This window comes from Macrosteles quadrilineatus, unplaced genomic scaffold (assembly GCF_028750875.1).
Source record: "Macrosteles quadrilineatus isolate MER2022 unplaced genomic scaffold, UCM_ALF_1.0 Scaffold_1__1_contigs__length_201487025, whole genome shotgun sequence".
NCBI classification, from domain to species: Eukaryota; Metazoa; Arthropoda; class Insecta; order Hemiptera; family Cicadellidae; genus Macrosteles; species Macrosteles quadrilineatus.
The window spans coordinates 155,345,805-155,369,847 of NW_026542594.1; the positions used below are offsets into that span (position 1 = coordinate 155,345,805).

At 37.6% G+C, this 24,043-nt stretch overlaps 1 protein-coding gene across 1 annotated transcript; it reads right to left on the reverse strand.

Annotated features, from left to right (window-relative positions):
• Nucleotides 1-8,880: 8,880 nt before the first annotated feature.
• LOC128983040 (uncharacterized) lies at nucleotides 8,881-23,757 on the reverse strand. Its single transcript, XM_054402169.1, has 3 exons — nucleotides 23,373-23,757; nucleotides 9,809-10,099; nucleotides 8,881-9,580 (listed from the first exon to the last, which is right to left on the reverse strand). Exons 1-3 carry the CDS (start codon nucleotides 23,685-23,687, stop codon nucleotides 9,047-9,049), a joined length of 1,140 nt encoding a protein of 379 aa, XP_054258144.1. The 5' UTR covers nucleotides 23,688-23,757; the 3' UTR covers nucleotides 8,881-9,046.
• Nucleotides 23,758-24,043: the final 286 nt, after the last annotated feature.

Sequence of the window (24,043 nt, forward strand, 5' to 3'; positions counted from 1 at the left end):
AGCAATTCGCAACCTTATTTGGTGCGGAGTTTGTGCAATGACAACGGTTGTTTGATATTATAAAAAAAATAAGTAGTTGTACCCATAAATTTACTATAGTGTACCTTTTTGTAAAGAATTTTCTTGGAGAATTTTCACATTTTATGGCTTGGATTGATTTGTACTTTTACATTATCAGCAGGAAATTACTGTACAATTTTAACAGGTTATATCCATTTTTAGTCAAAAGCAAATTACATCGAGAACCCCGAAAAATTTACCATATGTTTTTCCGTTCCGTTCCCTATTTGAAGTTACCCGAAAACGAAGATTTTTCGGACGATTTAGAGAACTAAAACCTGCTGTTTTCCATACAGTATGATGAAAACACAATTAATGATACCAACACTATTAAAATTCCACGTAAGACAGTAAACCATAGGCTTAACTGTTCTTAAAAGTTGCAATGACGTTAGAAGACAAAAAATATTTTTGTTGACACCGATTATTCTAACTTATACAGTATAGATGTGTATAGGAAAGTTTGCTAATAATGTTTTACATTACGATGTGTATTTTTAGGCTAGTAAATTAGTATTCGATCTTAATGCGACTTTTAATGACCCGCAGGAGTGATGATACAAGTGGCTCAAGGAGACGATAAGCTGGTCTATCCTTCAATACATCTAATTATCAGCAATCTGTGTACAACAACAGCTGATTTCAATAATTTTCAACAATACCTAATCAGTCACGACTGACGTGATATACGTGTTATCTCCACACGAACTAACCATTGGTTATTTCCCGTTGATGACCGTGATGAGGCCAGCCCAGCTTCTGTGATATCTAGTTCTGTGGCTGTGTTATGCGGTTCCTGGAGCCACCGTTCTGATAACTGCTACTGATAGATGACATCCGCCTGACACTGGCAAACCCAGATGACAACAACCGTTGCTCGTATACCACTGCGATGATAATCCATCACGCGTACAGTACATCACGCATAGTTTGTTCTAGGAAATTTATAATTCGTCAACACTGGAATGAATGGTACATGTTACACACTACTAGTCAGAGGTTCCATGAAACTTACACGCTGAGGAATGTTTGGTAACCATAAAATAATACGGATATTAAATAAGCTGCTTTGAAAACACTACTATGCTATTCTAAGGGGTTTTGGCAAACAAAAAGGTAGTATTGTCAGGACCTTTTTGTTTTTCACCTGTTCGTTTTACGTGATTTTTTTCATGAACTCTGAAAACGGAAAATGTTTAGACGCCGGTGTGGTCGTTATCCAATGGATTAAAGCGGAAATTTTCCATTTCGATTAGTAAAACCCAATGTTTTACGACATTTCGGTATTTGGAATCTGACCCCATCCTCAGATGATAAAGTAATGATAAGATCAGTAAACAAACCCGGCCAGAACTGGAAAATCGCAAAAGAAAGACCACACAGAACTAACTGGAGTCAAAACATTAAACAAAAAAATCTTAAAGTAAATAAAATCGGTTCAAAATGAGGATAGTATCATGATATGGTGCAAGCACGTCCACCCTCTTTGATAGCTAAATCACATATACAGTTTCATAATCTAACCTGCAACGTTTTGTGAACCTTGATACAGTGCTTTGTTTTAAGAACAGGGTCCCTTTCTTTTTTTAATCAGTTTTGGAGTACAGTTTATTTTGTATACATTAAACATACGTAAGTATGTAGACTGTAATGGGAATAAATCAAACTATCTGTGTTAAAATAAATTTAACATTGTCGGTTCTATACACAATGACAGTCTATGATAGACAACTACTATTAGTATTTGATATGTTTTGTTAAAATGCAGGTGAGGATTTCCCACCAATGTAATAATGTGACTCAGTTTTTTTTCTGTAAGATAGAACTGAACCACTCTGATGACTTGGATAGCAGCCCTGACCCTGGGCCGGCGACTCTGTGCCAAACCACAGACGATCTACCTCAGGCCATCGTGGAAATTTCCTATTCCGTATAAATTCCGCTTCAAGACAAAAAAAAGTATAATAATTTAGATCCCAGAGAATGAATGTACGATCAAGTCAGGAAGTTATGTGTTAGAACTTGACGAAAATGATAGACGAAGAGGTTTAGGAAATGTAGATTATAATTATTTGGTATATTTTAACATACTTAAAATATTATCGTATACATAATGCACTCAACCCTATTCCCATTACTTATTGTAAGAATATAACCTGCTTTTAAATATACCCCAATGATTGTATAATGCTTTACAAATTGTCATGACAAGTTCCATTACAAACGCAACACCACACCTTGTAAGTCATTACGTGTCTGAGGTCTTATCCAAGGTGATTGGCGCATCAAAACAAGACCATAAGTTTGATCAATGATCCTTAAACTTATTATATGGCAAATTTATTATATATGCAATGCATTGCTATACTCACCAAGTCTTTATACGTATTGATAAAACTTGTAAATTTTCAATCCCGAATTCAAAAAGTTAGATTTTAATTTATGCTTTGAACGAAATCATTTATTTAACAATCACTTGACTTAATACAGCTTTTATAGGCATGACATTTTTTCTAACTCAGATTCTGAAGTGTACCGTACTACAAAGAACGAGCAATTATTTTTAAATTGATAATTCATCAGTTTACCTATGGTGTACTGTTATTTTATTTGGGTAAGAAGTTAAAACAATTTTATCCTTGTCATTGTATTGAGCAACCATACCCAAGGCCCAAAATGTGTTTTATACCATGTAAACTTGAAAACTATAATACAATAATTATATTACGTAGTCATTATTTATTTTCGTAACACATAGGCCTATGTGATTTTGATTTATATGTGCTGTTTTTTCTTTCACAGAATTTTTTAATCGCATATTTTTAGTATACCAGTTAGTTAAGTCAAGTAAAAAATAAAACAGGGAAATCTCTTGCCTGTCTCTTAAAAAGAAGCCGCAGATTGAATTTGATTGGCGCCTTCCTTCCACGGACTGTGATCAAGATGCCTGGATGTTTTGCAGCTTTCATTTCTGCATCGTCCGGCGCAACAGTTTCATTTCACAATTCCCTAAACACCATAGGCCTACAATGTTTAAAGTATGTTTTTATTGTGATGTAATACCATACACTGACAGGCCGTGTTAAATTCTTGTAAGATTATTTAAGGTTTTATAAGATCATAAATAAATAGAACAAATTTATGCTATTTGTAGCCTATATCATAAGATGCACTGCCATATAATTTTACAATACATGACAACTGAGTAAATGCACTTACAGGTCTGCGATTTAAAAGCTCATTATAAATCAGTTCGATAATTTTGTTTATTGCATTTAAGGCTGCACTCTACCCGTCTGGCGCACGCAAATGCAAGGGTTTTAGTTCTTTCTGTTTGTAGCCTCAATTATGAACCGATTTAAGCAATCTTGGTGTCATGTTTTTCGTTAAACATTATTGTAGTTTTGCCGTTTTTTTTTAATTTTGATCATTAAAAAATATTGGGCTCAAAAGTTGGTAAACATGTTAAAATACTGTTTTTTTTATCATAAGTTTAATGGGGAAAGTGCAATAGATTCTTAAAAACGAGATTCTGCAGTTAGTTTATTAAAAACTTTAAGGATAGCGATGTAATCACCTAGCGCTCTTCATGGCGCTATTCAATGCAATGGTATAGGGACTTGGGCGTTCAGCAACGATGCATTGAGAAATCCAAGCTTGAGTAGGGCGCAAAAAAGTATGTTTTTATAAACTTAAGGCGAAAAAATATGTTTTTTGGCTTTTACTTAATTCAGAAAATTGATTTATAGGAAAACAAGTTTTTTTTTAATTCCTTCAAGTCGAATTAAGCAGTCTCGTGAGCACGTTATAGATATGGACTCAAATCATATAAAACTGGTAGATTAATCATACTTAATTAACCTTCATAGCACATTTCACGCCTCGTTCTTGGATCAAGATCACCCTATCTGTGAAGTTAGAAAAAATGACTAAATGACCATGCCAGGATATTACTTGTATGTCCTTGTATGTTCCACCTTTGTAATTAATGAATGATAACATTACCGAACCACAACTGGAGCTGTGTGTGTGTAAGCGGAGGTGAAAGTTCAGGAGTGACGCAACAAGAAAGTGATCCATCTCCTGAAGTAAACAAGGACCGGTCCAGAGCCTTGAGTCTACCCGTGGGTGCCTTAGGTACAATCTATCTATATACCTAATACAATAAGGGGTTTCTGTAGGGGTAACATCCCTTTTCCAGCCGTCGTTCATAACCGATTTTTACGATTGATGTATCATTTTAAAGATTAAGATATAGCACACCTGAAAATGGTGACTAACAAGGTAATCGTCTTTCGGGCTTCGTTCCCTCGTGTTTAGTTTATTTCTAGATTCCATTTTCAAAGATCCTGTTATGCTGACCAATTTTATAACGGTTACAATGTGAATTGCAATTTAACAGATGTTACTTCAGTGTTTAGGCATAGCTGATTAGTTGAAGTTCAAAACATTACAATTTTACTTCTTTTCCATCAATCTTTGAACCTCATTGGTCCTATACTCGTGTTGTTAAGTAAGTAAGACAATGCTGTTAAGTAAGTAAACGTTATGTAAATGCTGTTAAGTGAATCTTTTCAAATCTAAGAACTGAGCTGAAACGGCCGTTGGTAAATGTATTTACCAATTTAATTGTTTGTGAGTGGTGCTATTAGTGTTTGGTACAATGATTCGTTGCATCACTGTCAGTGGCAATGAGAGTGTATAAACGAAAACATAACCTCTCGCAGTTATGAGTTTTTGTCCTAGGATGCTAGGCACGAGCCTGGGGATTGTTTTCCACAATACTTCAGGCTAGACCTAGGGGTTGCGGGCTGCGGCATTAGATAAAATCCATGATTTGAACCCGGGACACCAGGGACCGAAGTCCCTCATTCTAACCACTACACCAGCTCGCTCCCCCTCTTAGTTATGAGTAGTGATTGTTAGTAACTAAAACCTGTCGTAGATAAAACAGTGTACACAACACGCGTAAATAGTCTTAACGACATTAGTAAAAGTTTTTAAGGCACTCACCAAGGCTCGTAGCTTAGATATCTACTCGTGTCGTCAACCTATCTTTCCGCGATCGTTGCGTAAACTACTATTTACCTATGGTGTACGACGAATGTGGAAGAAGTCAACCACATGTAGTACTGTGAAGTTTGTTGTTTCCTGACCTTCGGAAGTTAGTCCAATTTCTATACCGTTATAATAAATGGCATAGGGAATATTCGATTTTCGATTAAAACGAAAACTGTTAATCCCATGTACAAAACTGTTTTAAACTGTAACATAACGTGTATATTTTCTACGTTAAAGTAACGTGAGGGTTTAGAAATTTTCGACGGCAGCAGTTGTAGACGGTAGGTGTCATGTAATGGTGTAATGCAGGAAGGATCGTGGTGTCGTGTTCCAGGCCAAGGCTGGTGTTGGTGTGATGTCTACAACAGCATATTACAGTACTACAGCCGCACTGAGTTCTTGTTATATCATATATCGCTGCCATACAATGGTACAAGCCCTAACACTAGTCTATATAAAGAAGCATGAACTCTGCACGGTTGTAGTGTAAAATATTCATAGCCTTTAATAGTTCCCTAAGTATAATGGTAAAATAGTTTTTGTGCAGCATGGTGAACATCTCTACTCTTTAATTTAGGTTTAAGTCACAGATAGTTAAACTCAATGGTATGTTAAAGCAAAGAATTTCATCACATATGAAAAACTATCTTGAACAGTGCATCGTTTGATCTGATATAAGTTTGATAGCACTAAATTGTAAATTAATTCAAGAGAGACAGTAGCAGCATTGACTATTATAGTCTAAGGTAGTAGCATAGATTAATTGAGTAGACACTACTCCTTTAATCTACTCTACTCCTTATGTCTGTCTACTCCTTACTCCTTTAATCTATGGTAGTAGTCAGTAGCCTGCATTCACCTAAATAACTATAATATAGACAACGGAATACCTTACATGGCAATTAATCTTTTTATATGGGCCGCTTAGAGAAAAGACCTGAGTAAATCGATCAGGGATGGAGCATCTAGCCTTCAAGAGTCATCACACAAATTCGTGGAAGCCTACAGTACACACACCAACAGGGTGCACAGAAGGAGAATGCGGATATAAGCTTTGAAGAGTAACGAGTATATCTACATGAACTCCTTCAACTTCTCCTTCAGGTTAATGCCTTCGCCTCTTCCTTTGCTCATAGTCAAAGGCCATAGTCTTTTGATAGTCAATCAAGGTAAATCTTGTCTGCATACAATAATAGAATTAGTCTATGTCTAATGCTCCAACTAATTTAGCAGAATTTCCCAAGAAAGAAATCGGTCTGGCAAAGCTAGCACCAGCTGATAAAGAAATAGTATATTTCGTACCTAGGGCCGAAATGAGGATTTGCCGGTTCGAGATAATTTTCAAGTTCGAGACGAAGTCGAGAACGTAAAACGATCGAGAGCTGCAAAACCATTTCGGTCCATGGTACGGAAGCTATTTTTCACCACACTATACCATATTACCACTATTCACCACAATAGCACACTGATAGTCAACACAACTACAACTTTAAGGTTATGTGGAGAAATAATTTGAGGAATCAGCAAAAATAATAATAAATAGTTGCTAAGGCAGCGGTGACAATAATCATTTCCATTGCAAGGCTATTGTTTATTTAATATGCATTTATGTTTTGAGAAAGTAAGCGGACAGCTGATTCTGCGGCCCAAGGGATGTAAAAACCTGTTCGGTCCCCAAATGACGAACAGCTAAAAACATCATAGTGTGGTGAAAAATAATTGATTCTCTCCTATTTCATAGGTTCGATCTATAGTCCAGTCAAAATATATAAAAATTAATGGTAATGACCCAACCCCCGAAAAAATCCGAAAGTTTTGAAACTTTGCACACATATTTCTAGGTACCTAGAGAAGATTACGCCAGAAGTCCCCATAAATATGAGGCGGTCTGTAGTGGAAATTAGCGAAAATAGGGCCCATCATTTTGTTTTTGGCTAAAATCTCGAGAACTGTTTGTCGGAGCTAAAAGTATCCGTATACTAAATAAAAATTACCCACAAAAATGATACATACACTTTTATGTTATTCCTAACGGTTACCGAGTTATACGGCACTAAAATATGGCATTTTTTCTCAAACTGGCATTTTGGCAATTTGTTCTGTACTTTAGTTTGTACCATTGTTCGCACCCTGACAACAGATCTCAAAATTTTAGCCAAAAACCAAAAAAGGTGCCCTATTTTCGCTAATTGCCGCTAGAACTCGCCTCATATTTATGGGGACTTGGTATAATCTTCATCAGAGAGTGCAAAGTTTGCAATACTTTCGGATTTTTTGGAGGTTAAACCTTCTTTTGACTATCATTGTTTTGTAGGACATTAAAAACTTGCATATTGAATAGTGTGGGGTTCTAACTAAACTTAAATTCGCACTTCTTAAGCAGTAAGTGGTATGCTGTCATCCCGAAAATAGAAGAATATGTTAACTCGATTTCGCATCATTGTGGGTAGGTGCAACACTCATCTCCATTCATACTTGGTTTAAAATACCTACTTTGTATGGTCGCAATTCCATTGAAAATTATTTGAGTATTAAAGTATTAATGCGCTTTACCTTGTGACTCGTGGATCATTCATGTGACTTTAGGGTTAAATTCCAGACCTTGAGCCTCATTGAGAACGGTTTCCCCCGAGGTGTTAAGGTGGGTAAGCTCCAAGGTTAATATAAACCTTAGGTAAGCTCGACTCTGCAACCCAGACGAAACAGACGTATTTGTAGTAGAGAGCTGGATTGTCTTTACCGACAAGTCCGATGTTTCTATAAATTACTGAGCTGAGCATTAACTGAAACTATCCCTTGGCCAAAGATATCAAACATTTGGTGACTGATACAACAAACTGTACAATCCTATTGACTGCCTGGACCCAGCCTTCTTGCAATGTTACGGTATTGGTAGCACATTGGTACATGACCGTATTGTATATGACACAGTGACGGCACAATCAGCTGATCTAAGGTGAGATGACGTAACTGGTTGTTGGGTCACCATCACGCTTTCCACCGCTTTACCTTGTCTTGTCGTTGTTTGCTTATCGCCCAGATCTGTTGAGTAATGTCAACCAGGCCGGAACCGAGGAACGGTGTTCACAAAAAGGCTGCTTGTTGGCTGGTCCGGTTTTTGTCAAATTAATGAACGTTTCCGTAGAGTTTATACAAACCAAACTTGTTTCAAGGACTCTTGGTTTTTTTATTAGCTAAGAGCCGCTAAGAGCTAAATATTGTTGATACACATGTGGACTTTACTTTTTCATGACGAGTATGTGGTTTATTTTAATGAACCTTTCACACTGAAGAAAAAAATATACATAGGCAACTTAATTTATTTACCTCTTACCTAGATCTTCACCAATGATACTAAACAGATTTTCAAAATTTTTTTCAATTTTCCAATTTTTTTAAGTGACATTGACAATTTAAAAGCTGGTTAAATTAAAAAGTCTATAGTACATACACAATATATACTGATGACATTTTAAGATGGAACTTTTTAACATTTAATGGTCTTGACTGACTCGCTGAGAAAAGTTTAGTTTTGTACAAAAATTGACTTTTTTGAATACTCACTTGTTTAATTGGTCTCTGATAAAACTGAAAAAACGCATTATACACTAATACATAACCTTATGTTTTCCATGGGCTATTGAGTCACATCCTAAGTAGTATCTAAGTGTATCTAAATTGCTTAGTTAACAAAAGGAATATGGGAAAATTCCGTATGGTTACTAGACGGTTTTGAAAAATTACAATTTTATTCACAGCATTATGCATTATGAGCGCATTGGTTGCAGTAATCTCCTTTTGTACAAAAACTTATGACTAACACATACAGTATTAATAAATATTATTTTACTACAAAACACGTCAATAACACTACTTATAAGATCACAAAATCCTTAGTCACTGTATCACGAGGCTAATTCCGAGACTAATCTTGATCTGAGAGTATTGATATTTTTACTTTGGTACAGTTCGTATCGAAATCACAGTCGTCCAGGACCACGCATCGGTCAGCGGCTGAGTCTATGACTTTGTTGGGGCCCCAGGACACGGGGAAGACCGCGGGGCGCACCAGAGGAGCGCGGCCGGGGCGGTCTAGCTGGAGGCGGTAGTGTGCTGCAGCGGGGAGCGCCACCCAGAGCCACAACAGCAGCGCGAGGCCGTCGGGCGCGGGGACGACGTGCAGCAGGAATGTGACACCCTGGGCGTCGGTCAGAGTCGTCAGTCGCGTCACTGGGAACCGGAGCTGAGTGGAGGACTCCTTACAGAAGTACTGGACCAGCGGGCCGTCGTGTGTCTGGAGGTGAGTCAGTAGGTTTCCGCCGCGGATCAGACCCTCACACTGCGGCAGAGGACAGGGACACACCCGGGGGTCGTCACCGCAGCCCAGGCTAGGGGTGGGAACTGTGCGAGGCAAGAGACGAGAAGGCAGGTGTAGCTTAGGTGTTTGTCCCCGCCACGCCTGTAATATAGCAAAACAATAAAATACATTAGTGTGCGTAAGTCCATTAATTTGTTTGTGAATTTTGGTTTAAAGACTTTTCCTTTTCTGATAACTCTAATAAAAGTTATCTTTTCAAATACAATACATTGACCCTTATATACATAGCCGTTTTTAAAACACCGACTACTAATTTTAGAGCTCTCTTTGATGTAATTAACTAGTGTTTGCAATAATCTGTCAAATTACCTTAGATCGTTTCTGCTTTTTGCCTCCGGAGTGGAGGAACGTCGAAGTGAAGAGCATGTGCAGCTTGTCGGCGAGCAGACACCGACCACGGGGTCCGAGAGCCACGCGACACACGGGGCAGCGGTCAGTGAGGGAGCGACACACGCCACACAGGGTGTGACCGTTGCAACACTGGAAGGCTGGCGGAGGGATGGTCTCCAGACACACTGGACACTCCAGCAGCGACACCACGCTGTGCAGACACGAGGCTAGTCTCTGGAGACTCAGCGGGGTCGGGCCGTTACCAGAACTCTACAACATAACAAGTAGGGACAGTGTTAGCGTGGTAAGAACATATCACCCTTCACATGTCGTTACAGAGGCTGAACCTTTCATGTGGTCGTGCATTAATTGAACCAAAGAGTTCCTTAATTGCACCAAACCCTCAAAGGGTCCCAACAATGTTCCTCAGTTGCGCCAAGCCCAAGCTAGAGGCGTGAGTTGCTGGCAGAAGGAATAACTCAGTTTACGTGTCATCCTAACCTATCCTAACATCCTAACCTAAATTAACCAAGCCTAACCTAACAAAAAATACTCAATTATACAGTCTAATGAGTCAGTTAATGGACTTATCGGGTGGCTCCCTGGAGTAGTTGGTGCAATTAAAGCCCGTCCTTTCATGGTACATTACGGGCGATATCTCAAATAAGGGGCGTGTTGTTTGGTCACCCTCATATGAGTACACACTAACTCGATTGATGGTTCGAAACTGGCCTCAGCTTATACTAGACCATTTTGATTTAAAAATAGATATCTTGTAACTCTGGTTCTCCACTTAAAAGAAGTACTACACGTAAAAAATATCCCTTTAAACAAAATGGTATTTACCTAATATAATTTCATCATGCACGCAATCTAGAATAGTTTTACTTAATAAACATGATGAAATTAGTTCAATCAGTACGGTAAGTTCATACCGTACTGATTGGACTATTTTCATTATGCACGCAATCTGGAATAGTTTTACTTTCCATAAGGATTTTAAGTAAACAAAAAAAAGATAGTAGCCTATTTGACACAAGATATTAAGAAGAGTGTTACTTTTGAAGATGGACACTGGAGACTAAAGCATAATTGGGAACACGGATAATTATTTAAAGATCCGGATATTGTCGCTGAGGTACGAAGTAGAAGGATGAGAAGGGCAGGACATGTCTTAAGAAAAGAAGACAACTCGTTACAAAAGAAATTACTGGAGAACATCCCAGAAGGAAGAAGACCTCTTGGTAGATCGAAACTAAAATGGTAGGACCAAGTAGAAAAGGACATACGAAAACTGGGAAGAAGGAAGGAGGACGCAAGATTCAAAGAGGTGTGGAGGCAGTGTGATGGAGAGGCCAAGTACAATTTGGGGTACCAGTGACCACAGTATTAAGTAAGTGCAATAAGTCATCAAATTATAAATCATTTGCAATTTTTGTCAAAAATTTATGTTTAGATTAACTTTGTTCGTGATGCTGATAAATTTAAGTTTTGCATGTTAAGAATGTGGACTTGGTCAATTTTCTGTGACTTCTGGATACGTAGTATACTAATGAAGAGTCGAAGTCTTCAATGCGGTACCTGTACGATTATTGCACATACATTGCAATTCATGGCTCTAGCCATTCTAAATAAAATGGTGACATAATATCGTTGGTACTGCAAGTCACATTCACATAAGTATACTTTGTAACAAAGAGAACCTAATGCAGATTTTAATACGATCCATGAAGGTTTTGACAATCCGGAAATCTGATTACGAACTAACATTCGATGAAAAAATTGTGAACCGCGAAAGCTAATCTTTCTGTAATCCCATATAATTAAACTACTAAGCCTGCCAATGTTACAACTAAACATCCAGTTTATGAAACAAACCTCAGCATAGAATGACATGAATATCTTTTGCATAAGATGATGCACTGTAAATTTCATTATAATAATGGCGTTAATAAACACTAAAGAGCAGTTGAAAAAGTAGTGACGCTACATTCTAAGAAACGTTTGATATGTAAGATATCGGGCTATGTAAGCACACATATACACTCGCCTCATCTAGATTCTAGAATACTGGTTTGCAGATATTTTGTTATTGCCTGCGCCAATATTTATCACCAGGAAAATATCGGTTGTGAGGAAAAACTAGACTAACAGTAGGGGTTATATCCTTGTTGGTTTTGACAATCAGCCGATAATTAAAGTGCTCTGGAGCGGCAAGATTGGTCAGATCACCTGATCGTTGTTCCTCATCCCACAGGCGCTGGCGAGTCCTTGGACGTCAGATAGGGCGTATCCCACGACCACGACCAGCCTTAGCTCCAAGGTCACTCTGGGCTACAGGATCATCGCCTCCTCTCAGCTGCCATTGACACTTCACCCATCTTGTCATCCCAGAGAGTGGCATTGGGGTAAAAGTGTCAATAGTGGTATCTATAGAGGGTGAATCACGTTAGGTGTCCACTATTGGTTTCAGACAAACTGTTGGTCCCACAGTAATAAAATAAAAATCTTCCTCACTACACCAACAGCAGAACTTACGAGTAAGGATTTCTAAGGAAATATATTGTGAGTTATCAAATGAATACTTTTTACACGTTTTGTGAACGTCGCATATCATTTACATGCAAACATGCTGAGCTGATTTACTATTTACAAAACTCCTTATTGTCTTTTAGCATTGAACGTAGAAAGATCTTAAACCACTCTTATTACCGCCATGCTCTAAACTCTAGAAATTTGTACTTGACTTGAACCGAAAACCTTGACTAATGTCTAGTGGATAATTTGTCTAATGCCTGAACAATTGTACATGTCAAGGTGCCAAGTCAACAGTAACTGTTGTCACGCATCGCCTCACACCGTATCCGTGGCGACGCCGAGGACGGGAGAGAGACGCCGCGACGCCGGACGACCGACGCACCGCGGAGACACGCATCAACGCCGCCACCGCACCCGAAGAGAGCGGAACGAAACTCGCTATAAATTTTACCTTCAATAATTACTTTCACTCTCGCGGGTTTCGCTTTTTATGCTCGGGGAGGATATGGAATGTTTCCTGCGTCGAAGACGTTAACGTCCGAACTAGAGGAAGCGGGGAAATCTGCATATACGTTCATTAGACTAAATATACACTGAAAGTTTGTGGTTCATTACCATCAAGTATATAAACAGAATACCAATCAATGACGAAAATGGCAACCAACTCTGCAACAATTAAAATACACTTACAAGGGCCAATCCTTTGAGAACTTTGGCCAAAATTGTAATCACTGATTAATAAACATTTGTAAAAGAGTACATTTTGAAACAAACTTTTAGGCAAAACCAAGATTCAAATAATAATAAAAAGAATAGTCAAAAGTAACATATTTCTTGGTTATTGTTTATTTAGTATTTGATATTTTAGCCGTTGAATTCCTTATGCAGTTTGGAGTACAATTAATTAAGCGAGTTATAAAAACTATATCAGAATAAGGGCAATTGGTACATAACGTCCATGACGAGTTATCTCACATATTTGTCCTATGACTTTCTTGTAGTTAAGTTACCAAATTCATTGTACAACACGTCTTTAATTAGCAGAACCGCAGTACCTTTTAGGCTTAGTTTTATAATGGAACAATTGTTGAAAGTTGAAATTGCATACAATACAGAATATAATGTTATGTACTGTATTAATTCACAGTATAATTAACGCTACTACGCAATATTCTATTAATGGTGTTTGACGATGAATTGCCACATATAATGTATTGCATCAAAATGCTGATCACATCAATTCGCAAGTAAAAGCAGTATTATTACAGAGGTAGTGGTAATATCACCTTCCTATATGATTTGAGATGTAACACTATACCACTATCATCACGTGAAATTCTGTTTATAATATTTGAAAAGTGTACACCGCAATATCACTTAACCATTGAAAATGTTTATCCATCTTGTAGTGTAGTTTTTCCAGTGGTTAGGAAGTAGCGCATTCCTAGGAGGATTAAACATTGTTTAATCCCAATGTTTAATCCTCCTAGGCGCATTCTGGCCGATCCTTTAATACTACACCATGATGTTACATTTACGATACGTGATGAAAAACAAGAAAAGCACCATATGAACCCACGTTATATCGTTATCAGCTTATAGCTAATTGCTACAACAACATTTTTATCATAAATGAAAAGATCTACCAGAGCCAGTGTTGACTAGATCACAGTCTGCCTGAACATGTAACGCACACAACATGATACTTTAGCTTCGTTGCAGTTACAATACAAACAAGGACGAACAGAATCACATAATAACTCAATCGTCCCTCAACTAGACAGAGACCCGTCAATATTCTACCAACAAGTGTTATCTATTGAGCAGTAAACTGCAATCCTTGACATATACAGAGTTTCTCAACCTAACAACCGACATTGATCACCTGACAATCACATTGGCCGCTCTGTGGCAGGTATAGTCTGTTCCTTGTAGTCTGTAGTATGTGGTTTTTAGTTTACGGGGTTTCCTGGCTGACGAATATGGCTGCTAAATTGTGAATTGTGTGCGAGTTTTTAGTGCCTGTGTTCTTCAGGGTGCAGCCCCTGCTGAAGTTGGTAGCTGGAAAAACGGCTGTACTTGTGACTCCCTTGCGTGGAGTCAGTGCAGAAGTTGCCGAATCCCGTAGGTAGGATAACCCCCTCCATGTCCATTTCAGTATGTAGTATGAAGTTTGTAGTCTGAAGAATTGCAGTATGTCTGCGGTTTTTTAGTCTGCAGCTAGTAGGATACAGTTTTCGGTCTGCGGGGTTTCGTCTTAAGTCTGCTCTTTTCATCCTGGAGCCAGCAGTCTGTAGTCTGTAGAGGTCAGAGACCGTCTCGGCCTTCACGCAAGATTACCCACGGACATTCGTCCTTCGGATCGACGATCTCAGTTTCGGATCTCCAAAAGATTTCTTTTATCTGACATTTCTCTTAATAGATTGAAAATTATATGGCAAATATTTTATTTACTTTACGTCTTCAATTGTGATGAATGTTTTTGTTAAAACCATTGACTAATGGCACATAGTCAATGTTCAGACAGATGAGGTTAGTGATCATGGAGTGAATAGCATAAAATGTGATGCCTATAAAATTCATCAATTTATTACACATTTTGAAAGCTGCTCCAGATATGTTTGAAACCATAATGTAATACCGTATATTGTTATACTAGCATATTGCTTCGTATTTTGCATGCACGTTCCCTCGAAGGTGTTGACCTTAGCACCTCAGGTCGAGAGTCGAGAGGGCATCCTCGACACGCTGCAAGGCTCTTCCTCGATATTTGCATCAAAGATCACGTCGTGCTGATCTCAGTTTTTGAGTTGCTAAATGCGTATTACATTATCTATATTTTCGTCATCATGGTATGAGGTTCTGCTGGCAAGTCGCTTCCTCACTACCATATTTATACTACTTCACGTTTCTTGAATTATAAGTGTACTCGCCTTTGGCTCGCTGGGGGCTCCAGCCCAGGGGTCCCTTGTAACGTAATGATCAGAATATTGCCAAGTACTATAGGATATAAATCACCAATTAATTTGGTGACACGGCTGGGTGTATTTCAACACAAATAAGAGTGAAGGGTTATTTTAGAACGGGGTGTGATGTATTGTATAGTTTTACTACTACGACCGGTTGTCTCTTTAGCTAGCACTCTTTAACAAAATCTGGTTGTTGAAGACGTCTCGGTCCAGTTTCTCCAGTTTAGAGCATCAAAAAGCTACAACTTTTTCAGTATGGTCCGTACCGTACTCGTTCTGGAATAGACTGTCGACAATTCAGGAAGTAAACAAAAACCGAAGAGCTACATCAGTAGATACGTAGCAATGGCTGAAGAGGACAAAGTCCTAAAACAGCCTCAGTCCAGTAGGGTTTTAGCTCACTGGACTGGAACATCATGACGAAAGAATGAACAGCTGAACGAGAGATACAGATTCCTTGCTACTGTGGTGAGACTTACGTAAATATACATTGCGATCGGTTACGTAGAACAACCGACGCTTTTGGGAGATTGACCTACTACTTCCGTGTACCTAGTAACTCACTGTAGAAAGCGAACCAACCTCCGAACGCAACCGGCGCACCTCTCGGCACAGCTTCTGTCCATATTGTCTCTCACAACTTGTCCCATCCCTCTGTTTCATAAAAAAACAAAATTTTGTTTCGAAACATAAGAAAATATTCAAACATTGCATATACCTTGTATGTAGTTTAATTTTTACAATATCTCAAACATTTATGCTAAGGTAGATTTTAAACACCTTATGACCGAAATGCTTTGGCCTCAGCACTCAACCGAGTCAACAAGCGAAGAGTTTTTACCTCGTTTGTGGGCCAAGGCGGGTAGATATTACACTTAATTATGACTGGGACCTTCCACGCCAAGCGGAGTCATGGTTTATTTGTTCTTGCTCCTTGCCTCAATTTTATGCACCTATTTTATAGTGTCAAGTCATCCGGAGTGGACTTTCTCATTCATAATTACCTTTGAACAAAAATATATCATACAACAATAACTATAACGCCTGAGTGGTTATGGTGATCACCTAGTAATATCTATATAAGAAGGTCGGCGTTCAATCCTGATGTCAGTAGATTTTGATGGTTCGAAACCAAGCTGAGTTGTCCTTAAGGTTTGGTATTTTTATAAATGCTCCTGATTAATGAAAAACCTAACACCTGGGCTTAGTTAATTACAAAGCTACATGGATCAGCTCACTTCATTTTAGATTTATTTTCGGCTTAAAATGCGCAGCGAAGTGTGCATCGATCGCTCAAAGAATTTGTTATAGTAAAAACTAATTAGATACTCGAAATATATATTTTTTATACTCAACCACATGTACCTTTGTAAGTAAGGAGTGGTCGTATGAACAATGGATGAACCATGAACATGAACCACGAACATGAACCATGGATGAACCATGGATTAACTCGCCATAACATTTTGCTGCAATGATTCTAATTCTGTTTTAGCTTTAACCATCAACACTACTGATTACTAAGCAAAATATACGCAACTGCTAATCTAAAAAAAACTATCCTAATATTAATTATATGTTTAACTAGAGTGCCTGTTACTCAAAATCGAGCAATTGTCATGTCGATGGTTATAAGCACAATAGTTGTATGTCCATTTTGGTAAACTTTCGGAAACCGCAAAAACAAAGTTTGTATTATGGGGGAAACTTAAACTGAAACTGTTAAATGTTTGAAATAAATAAATTTTATTGGCCCCATTTATTAAAAATGCATCTACATAAATAGTTTTATCTTTATTCAAGCCACATTTTTACAAATAATTTGTAAATCAAACCATGTTGGACATACTATATGTGTGCACTTCTGAACGCGCAGATTTATGGACATGCTACGAGTGTGCAATACAAAAACTGCCCCTAGATGGTTTTAGTAAGGAATGAAAAATTTAAACAACTGTTATCATGGGCGCCCCCTGGCTAAAAAAATTAGAAATAAATTTAATACCTATAATGTTCTGTGATCACTTAGGTTTTAAGGAATTTATAAAAGTATGTTCAAAATGGTCATGTCTAAAAAATGTTTTAAATTGATGTTTAAATCAAATAAGTAGTTGACTCACAGATAGATGTAAAAATCTTTTATACTTGGTATACTTTCATACTTTAACAAAACTATTCAGAAAACAAAACATAAACTTTCTTGGCTGTTATCTAGGCTTTATCCAACTATAATTTTTTTTTCTTTATAATTGTTTGGTTAATTGTTAATGTTGGCATAAAAAAGACGACTCCCTCAGGTGACCGTCCTTGATGCACAATGTACTATTTTGTTTTGGTTGGTTTTATGTATTACAAAATAGCGTAAAAATATGTTTTAAAACACTATATTTTCAGATTTTTCCCGGGGAAGGCCCCGAACCCCTGGAGGTTCGTTAGGCCTATATATTGGGGCTGCCCCCTGTTCCAAATTCTGCGGACGCCCATGACTGTTATTGTCTTACATTGTAGACTACTTTTATTTTTAACATTTTAAAAATAAAAATTACTTGGCCTACCAGCTATTAGAAACTTAAACACAAATAGGCCTAAACGAAACATTAAACAAAGCACAAAATAAATCAGGTAGTGCCTTTTGTAAAATGGTACCTATACAGTACAAACTGTATTTTGTTGAGTCAGTCTTTATGGGGTTCATTTAACAGTGCTGTCCTTTAGACACATTACTTTATTTTCTTATAAAGTTTTAATTTCTTTTATTTTCTTTGGTTTTTTTTAGCCTCCTTGGTTTTCTTAAACTCTCTTTACATTACTTCTTTTTCTGGTTTCTTGCCCTATAATATCTCTTCTACTGCGTCTTCCTTCTTTCTTTTTGGTAACTTCAGTGAGAGGCTCGTTTCCTTCTTCTTCCTCTATGACGTAAAGTACAATATCTCTTGCCGATTCCGAACTAGGGATTTCAGTGACAAAATGCGTGAATGCTTCTGAGATTACACCCGCTTTAAGTAGGTACATCAAATCCTTTTTCTTGGCGCTGGAAACCGGAATAGGCTCGGTGTACTTTGGACTGAGAAGTTGTTGTTTCCAGACAAATGGCGTCTCGGAATCCATTCGTACATCAAGAGTCAAAAACTCTATTTCCTTGTTAAGTTCGTACTTGTATAGAATTTCAAAGGGGTTTGCTTTTTAAAACCCAAACCAATTTACCTTTAGCCAATTCACGGATTCTTTTTTGGTGTTATGTTCTGTTGTGCACAGATGCTGTATGTCCTAAACCTAACCTAATTGTAAAATAAAATGTGGACATACTATAAGAGTGCACTTGAGATCATCAGATTTTTGGACATACTACAAGATGAAAAACAAATACTAGAGATAGTAGGCCTTGAATTTTCATGCACAATCATTGCAAGTCCGAAGATACTATATCTGTGCTCTAAATGAGTTTTTCTCTGTTCAGCTGGTACTGCAATCATTGGACATGCTACAAGTGTGCAGGATAAAATTACATCATACCAAAGTGAACACTTTTATTTTGAGAATTTATATTAATTTTTCCTATTGTAATATGGACATACAATATGTGTGATCTGAAAGATGAAGACTACAGCTTTCCAAATATATAAAAATGTCAAAAGTGAAAAAAATTGGACATACAATGTTTGTGCATATAACCATCGATGTACCGTTATTATACAGGCGTTATTTAAAACTGCAGTAATAACAGTCATAATTTTCGACTCAAAGCTTATGTAACTAATTGAAACCCTCACTCTATAAAAAAGGGGTTGAAATAATAAAAAAGGTATTGTAAAAATATTTTTTATTTTTTATTTCTTATTTTTTAGTGTTTTATACGAATGTTTCCCGACTTATAGCTGTTACCAGTAAAAATTTTTTGCATGTATTCATTTGATCTGACATTAGGTAGGTTTTCTGTGACAAAACATGATTTGTATATTCTTCATGATTGTTTTACTTGCAAAATAAGTTGCATAGCAGAACTGGTAAAATTATTAATCCCTCCAAGTGATTGTGTATCTGGATTCCTTACTGTTAGACCAGACCTCTCTAGTGCTCTTCTCCTCATACGTATAAGATTTCCTCTTAACCTCCTCCTGTTTTCAATATTTCTACTTTAAACTCAAAAAATTTTCTGTTCTTCCAACAAAACAGATTAACTATTTGGATTGGTATATAACCTCCTGAATATTACAAACATTCATTTTTACTCCCAAGAAGCTGGTAAATTTCTTTTTATAAACAGTTGATTTTGTTTGTTTTTAAATTTGTTCAATTTAATTCTTATGGTGAAAACCCGACCTTTGAAAGGGTCTCACGCCCTTAAGGGTAGGAACTTTTAAATTCTAAAACGTAAATGCAAAACTCCTTGAACGTTGAAATTGGTTCATAAATAAGGAAGGAGTAGTGTTCATCCCTTACGTATTAATATAAGATATGTTTTGTAAATGCAGACTTGTAACTACTTTTGTCTGCTATGTGAAACATTTTAATTATTCATTCCCATGAGGTCAAAATATTCGGTTCTTATATAACAAGTTTGTTAAATCTTTGGAGTAGATTTTCCTTATCAAAAATGTTTCCAGTTTTTCAGATATTCGGTCCAAATCAAGTTTTCAAGGTTGACCATTACTAAAATTGATTTGCTTGTGTTATCATGCATTAGGATAAGTGCTTTTCTGTGTACAGCGTCGTTCCTGTTGTAAGAAACGAGGAAACAGAATCAGGATGTGTTTGAAAGAGTGTACTGGTCGACCGAGCTTGTGAACTGGGTAATACTGGTCCATTTAGGCCTACCACTTTTGGAAAATGTTGGGCATTTTAGTTATGGAAAATGTTTGCTTCAATCTATATGCTTAATACGATAAGTGGTTTATCTGTTAAATTCCTTTCCCATCCGTCCTACTTACAGATTTTTCAGTTTGAGATGCCATTTTAAAGCTTATGATCTAGTGCACCTGCGAATGGTAGTTAAAATATAATTTCCTTTAGGGCTACGCACCACCATAAGCCGTATACTTAAAATTTCAAAGCTAAACAGATCATCTCACTGTGTTCCACACTCCTCTTGTATTTATTTGTATCCTAAAATACACACCTAAAAGGTGTTTCTGGCATAAAAGTAAAAATAATGGTATACTCCAACTCTCTTTTATGCTTTTTAGTTTCACTTGAGAGGGCGGGTTTTTACGAAAAACATTAAACATCTTCAAATAGTTTCCTGAAAAGAAAGTACACTATTATCCCAAGTGAGTCAGTGATCCGTACAGTTTGTCCCGTTTACAGTGACTAGTTTAAAAACTCTTCAACGGAGCAAATCAGTGTAGTTGTGGGTAAGTAAACAGAGCGCGCTGCAAGAAACAATAATGCTGGTATTGGAGACTTTGACGCCACGATGGACCGATGGCTCTCTACTAAACCATGGACCGTGTCGTCCATTTTGCTGGTTCCCAGCATCAATCATCGCCAGTTACTATCACGATCTTCTGACAAACGTTGCGCTGGAATAAATTCTTGTTACAGAACTGGGCAAAAATTTCCATGGTCGAGGTCTGAATTCATTGTGTTTTGTTTTAAAAACATTACTAATTTATTTAAGATTTAAATGTTGAAAACTGTGTTGCAACAGTTTTAATAATTTACAGTATATGACCTTTTTAGCAAGCACCTTTGTTCAAAAATTGAAATATACGAACTTTTAGTTATTTTGAGTCAAACTATTTTGAATAAAGAACGTTGTAATGCTTAAACACAAAATTCGTTAGTGGTTTTCCTATTTTTTTTCATGGGAACGTATCAGGAAAAGACATAATATGTAATGGATATGAATATGATATATATGTAAGCAGTAAGACTATGTAGGTAATGGTTTTGTACCATTTTACGATAAAGCGACAAAAGGAAGATTCTGTTGAATAGAAACTAGTCAATAAAGAGATATTGTTTACTGTTAAGTACAAAACAAAGTGATAAGGTCTGTTGTTATTTGAAGGCCGTTGAACAATTCGCTTTTGTAAAACAAAACCAACCATGAGAATAATTTGCACACCATTACACTTGTTCGTTTGGGAAACCATGTTTGAAACATTTGGGAGAAAAAAATGCATATCTATTTTAGCTGAGGCCAGTGAGCTAGTGAGCCACATATCCTGTATGAGAGGCGTGTTGAGGTGTTTGAGGGGAGATCGTGTATTGCCCAGCCTCTCACAACACAACTCAGCAGATTTGAAGATAGGCTCCAACAGTAAGGTCAAGTCACTCTGACAACCAGTGTAGGTTGTTGTTTTTGGTGCTTACCATGAGTATTAGTATTGGTTGCTTTCAATAATAGCTTTGTTCTACGGACTAATTTAATACTGTACTGTTGTACTAAGAAATTAAATGAATGTACTGTTTGATATCATGAATCCAAATCAACTAACTTCATTTAACTTTTAAACAAACAACAAGAAATAAACATATGATTATAAATTAACAGAAATTAACAAGTGTTATGAAATAAACTGTTCTCACAACATCCTCTGTCTTAAGTTTGATAGTTCTTCAACCAGCTTGGTTTGTGTATACTGTATTTCTCTTTCGACGGTCGTATGGTTCTGTTTGACGTGTATTTTCAGACAAATTTTGTTGACTGTTTTCCTATTTTAAATAAGGGGCCAGTTTGAGATTGAATTAATTTCTCCTCACATTCCTTTTATTAGTTTCAAAATATGGAAACGAGGGCTGTGCACTGTGCAGGGTTTTCACAATTTTGCCATGTCTTCTAAGGTCCACAATCCAAACTGGGTCTCCTATATGAAGAGGATTGAGAGTTTGCACTTTGTGCCTTCTATCCTAGTTGTATTTATACTTCTTACGATATGTTTCCTCTCTCTCTTTAAGATCCTTTAGATCTGTTGTTCTACAAAGCAAATTTCTTACCTGAGGCAATATGCTCCTTAATCGTCTGTTCATGAGAAGCTGAGAGGGACTGACCCATTCCAGAGGGGTGTCGATCGATTGCCATCAAGTACTATTCCACAAAGAAATTAAATGAATGTACTATTATGTCGTAAATCCAAAAAACTAACTTTATTTACCTTTTTAAACAAACGACAAGAAATAAACATCTTGTGTATTTAAAAAAATTGGTTTTTCTTTTCCGAGTTCGTTTGGCTCTTCTACCCGACAGATTTTCATGATTGAGGTCTCAAATTGAAGGTATGCATGCACAGATTTGCCATCTAGCATCGGCATATATTTATCTATAATCCCACTCAGCTTATACGTAAACGATATTTACTCCCTATGTATTTCTTATGGGAGTTAAATTTGGGTTTTCTTTTCCGAGTTCGTTTGGCTCTTCTACCTGACCAATTTTCTTGATTGAGGTCTCAAATTGAAGGTATGCACGCACAGATTTGCCATCAAACATCGGCATATATTTATCTATAATCCCACTCGGCTTATACGTAAACGAAATTTGCTCCCCATGTAATTCTTTTGGGAGTTAAATTTGGTTTTTCTCTTCCAAGTTTGTTTGGCTATTCTACCCTACCGATTTTCATGCTTGAGGTATCAAATTGAAGGTATGCACACACAGATTCGCCAACAAGCAACGGCATATATTTATCTATGATCCTACTCGGCTTATACGTCTACAAAATTTGCTCCCCATGTATTTCTTATAGGAGTTAAATTTGGTTTCTCTTTTCCGAGTTCGTTTGGCTCTTATACCCGACCGATTTTCATGATTGAGGGTTCAAATTGAAGGTATGCACGCAAAGATTTGACATCAAGCATCAGCATATATTTACCTACTGTATTACCCGACCAAAAAACATAATTTGATTCAGGTCTATGGAGTGGTTCTCAAATAACATCTTTATACTTTCGTTTTTCATGTTTTGACAATTTGACTAACGGAATTCTACATAAGGATTGACTCTAGATACACTAAATTACATTGCTCATGGTAAACTACACTACCTATAGTATTTATAACAAGTACGGTATATACAAGTACGGCCGTTACTTACCCAGATCGCGCCGTTGTACTCCACGCCCGAGTTCCACACCAGCAGCCGGACCTGGCCTCCCCTAGCGTACACTATGAGAGCCACGGCGCCGATCCTCATCCCTAGGACATCCTCGCCGTTCACCTCCAGAACACAGTCCCCGACCACCAGACCCGCCTTGTCCGCGGCACTGCCGGGCTCCACATCGCTCACCCACGGGTACGGGTCCCACTGGGTGCGACTGAGGTGGAAGCCGCACGAGCCTTGAGGAGGTCTCACCACCAGACACTGCCGCAGTGACGGCTCATAGTCGTCGGAGGGTGGCTCGGACCCCATCACAGCACAGACTACACGACGACACCGCGACGCGTACTTCTGCACCTGGACGACGCCGGCGAGTGACTGCTGACTGGGGCACTGGGCACCGGAGTCGCTGGAGATCTGTGGGGCGAGGAGGAGGGGAGCGCGCGGTGAGTTCACCGTACCATTGTCTACATACACCTCGACCTTTCAACAATTAGACAACACTTCCGTGTCAAACAACGACAACCTGTGTCCGACAACCCTGGGACCCGCCATTGTCACCCAGTGATGACTCATGGGAAATTTAATTTCTGGAGAAATTTAATAGATCGTAAAAAAATTATTAAAACGTATAGCCTAGTGCAAAAATCTATACAATTTCAGTTTAG

Coding starts and splice junctions, on each gene's coding strand:
- LOC128983040 (XM_054402169.1), bottom strand. CDS start 23,687: ATGGGGTCCGAGCCACCCTCCGACGACTATGAGCCGTCACTGCGGCAG. Junction 10,100..23,372: donor AGTACAACGGCGCGATCTGG/GTAAGTAACGGC, acceptor GTTATGTTGTAG/AGTTCTGGTAACGGCCCGAC. Junction 9,581..9,808: donor AAAAGCAGAAACGATCTAAG/GTAATTTGACAG, acceptor GCTATATTACAG/GCGTGGCGGGGACAAACACC.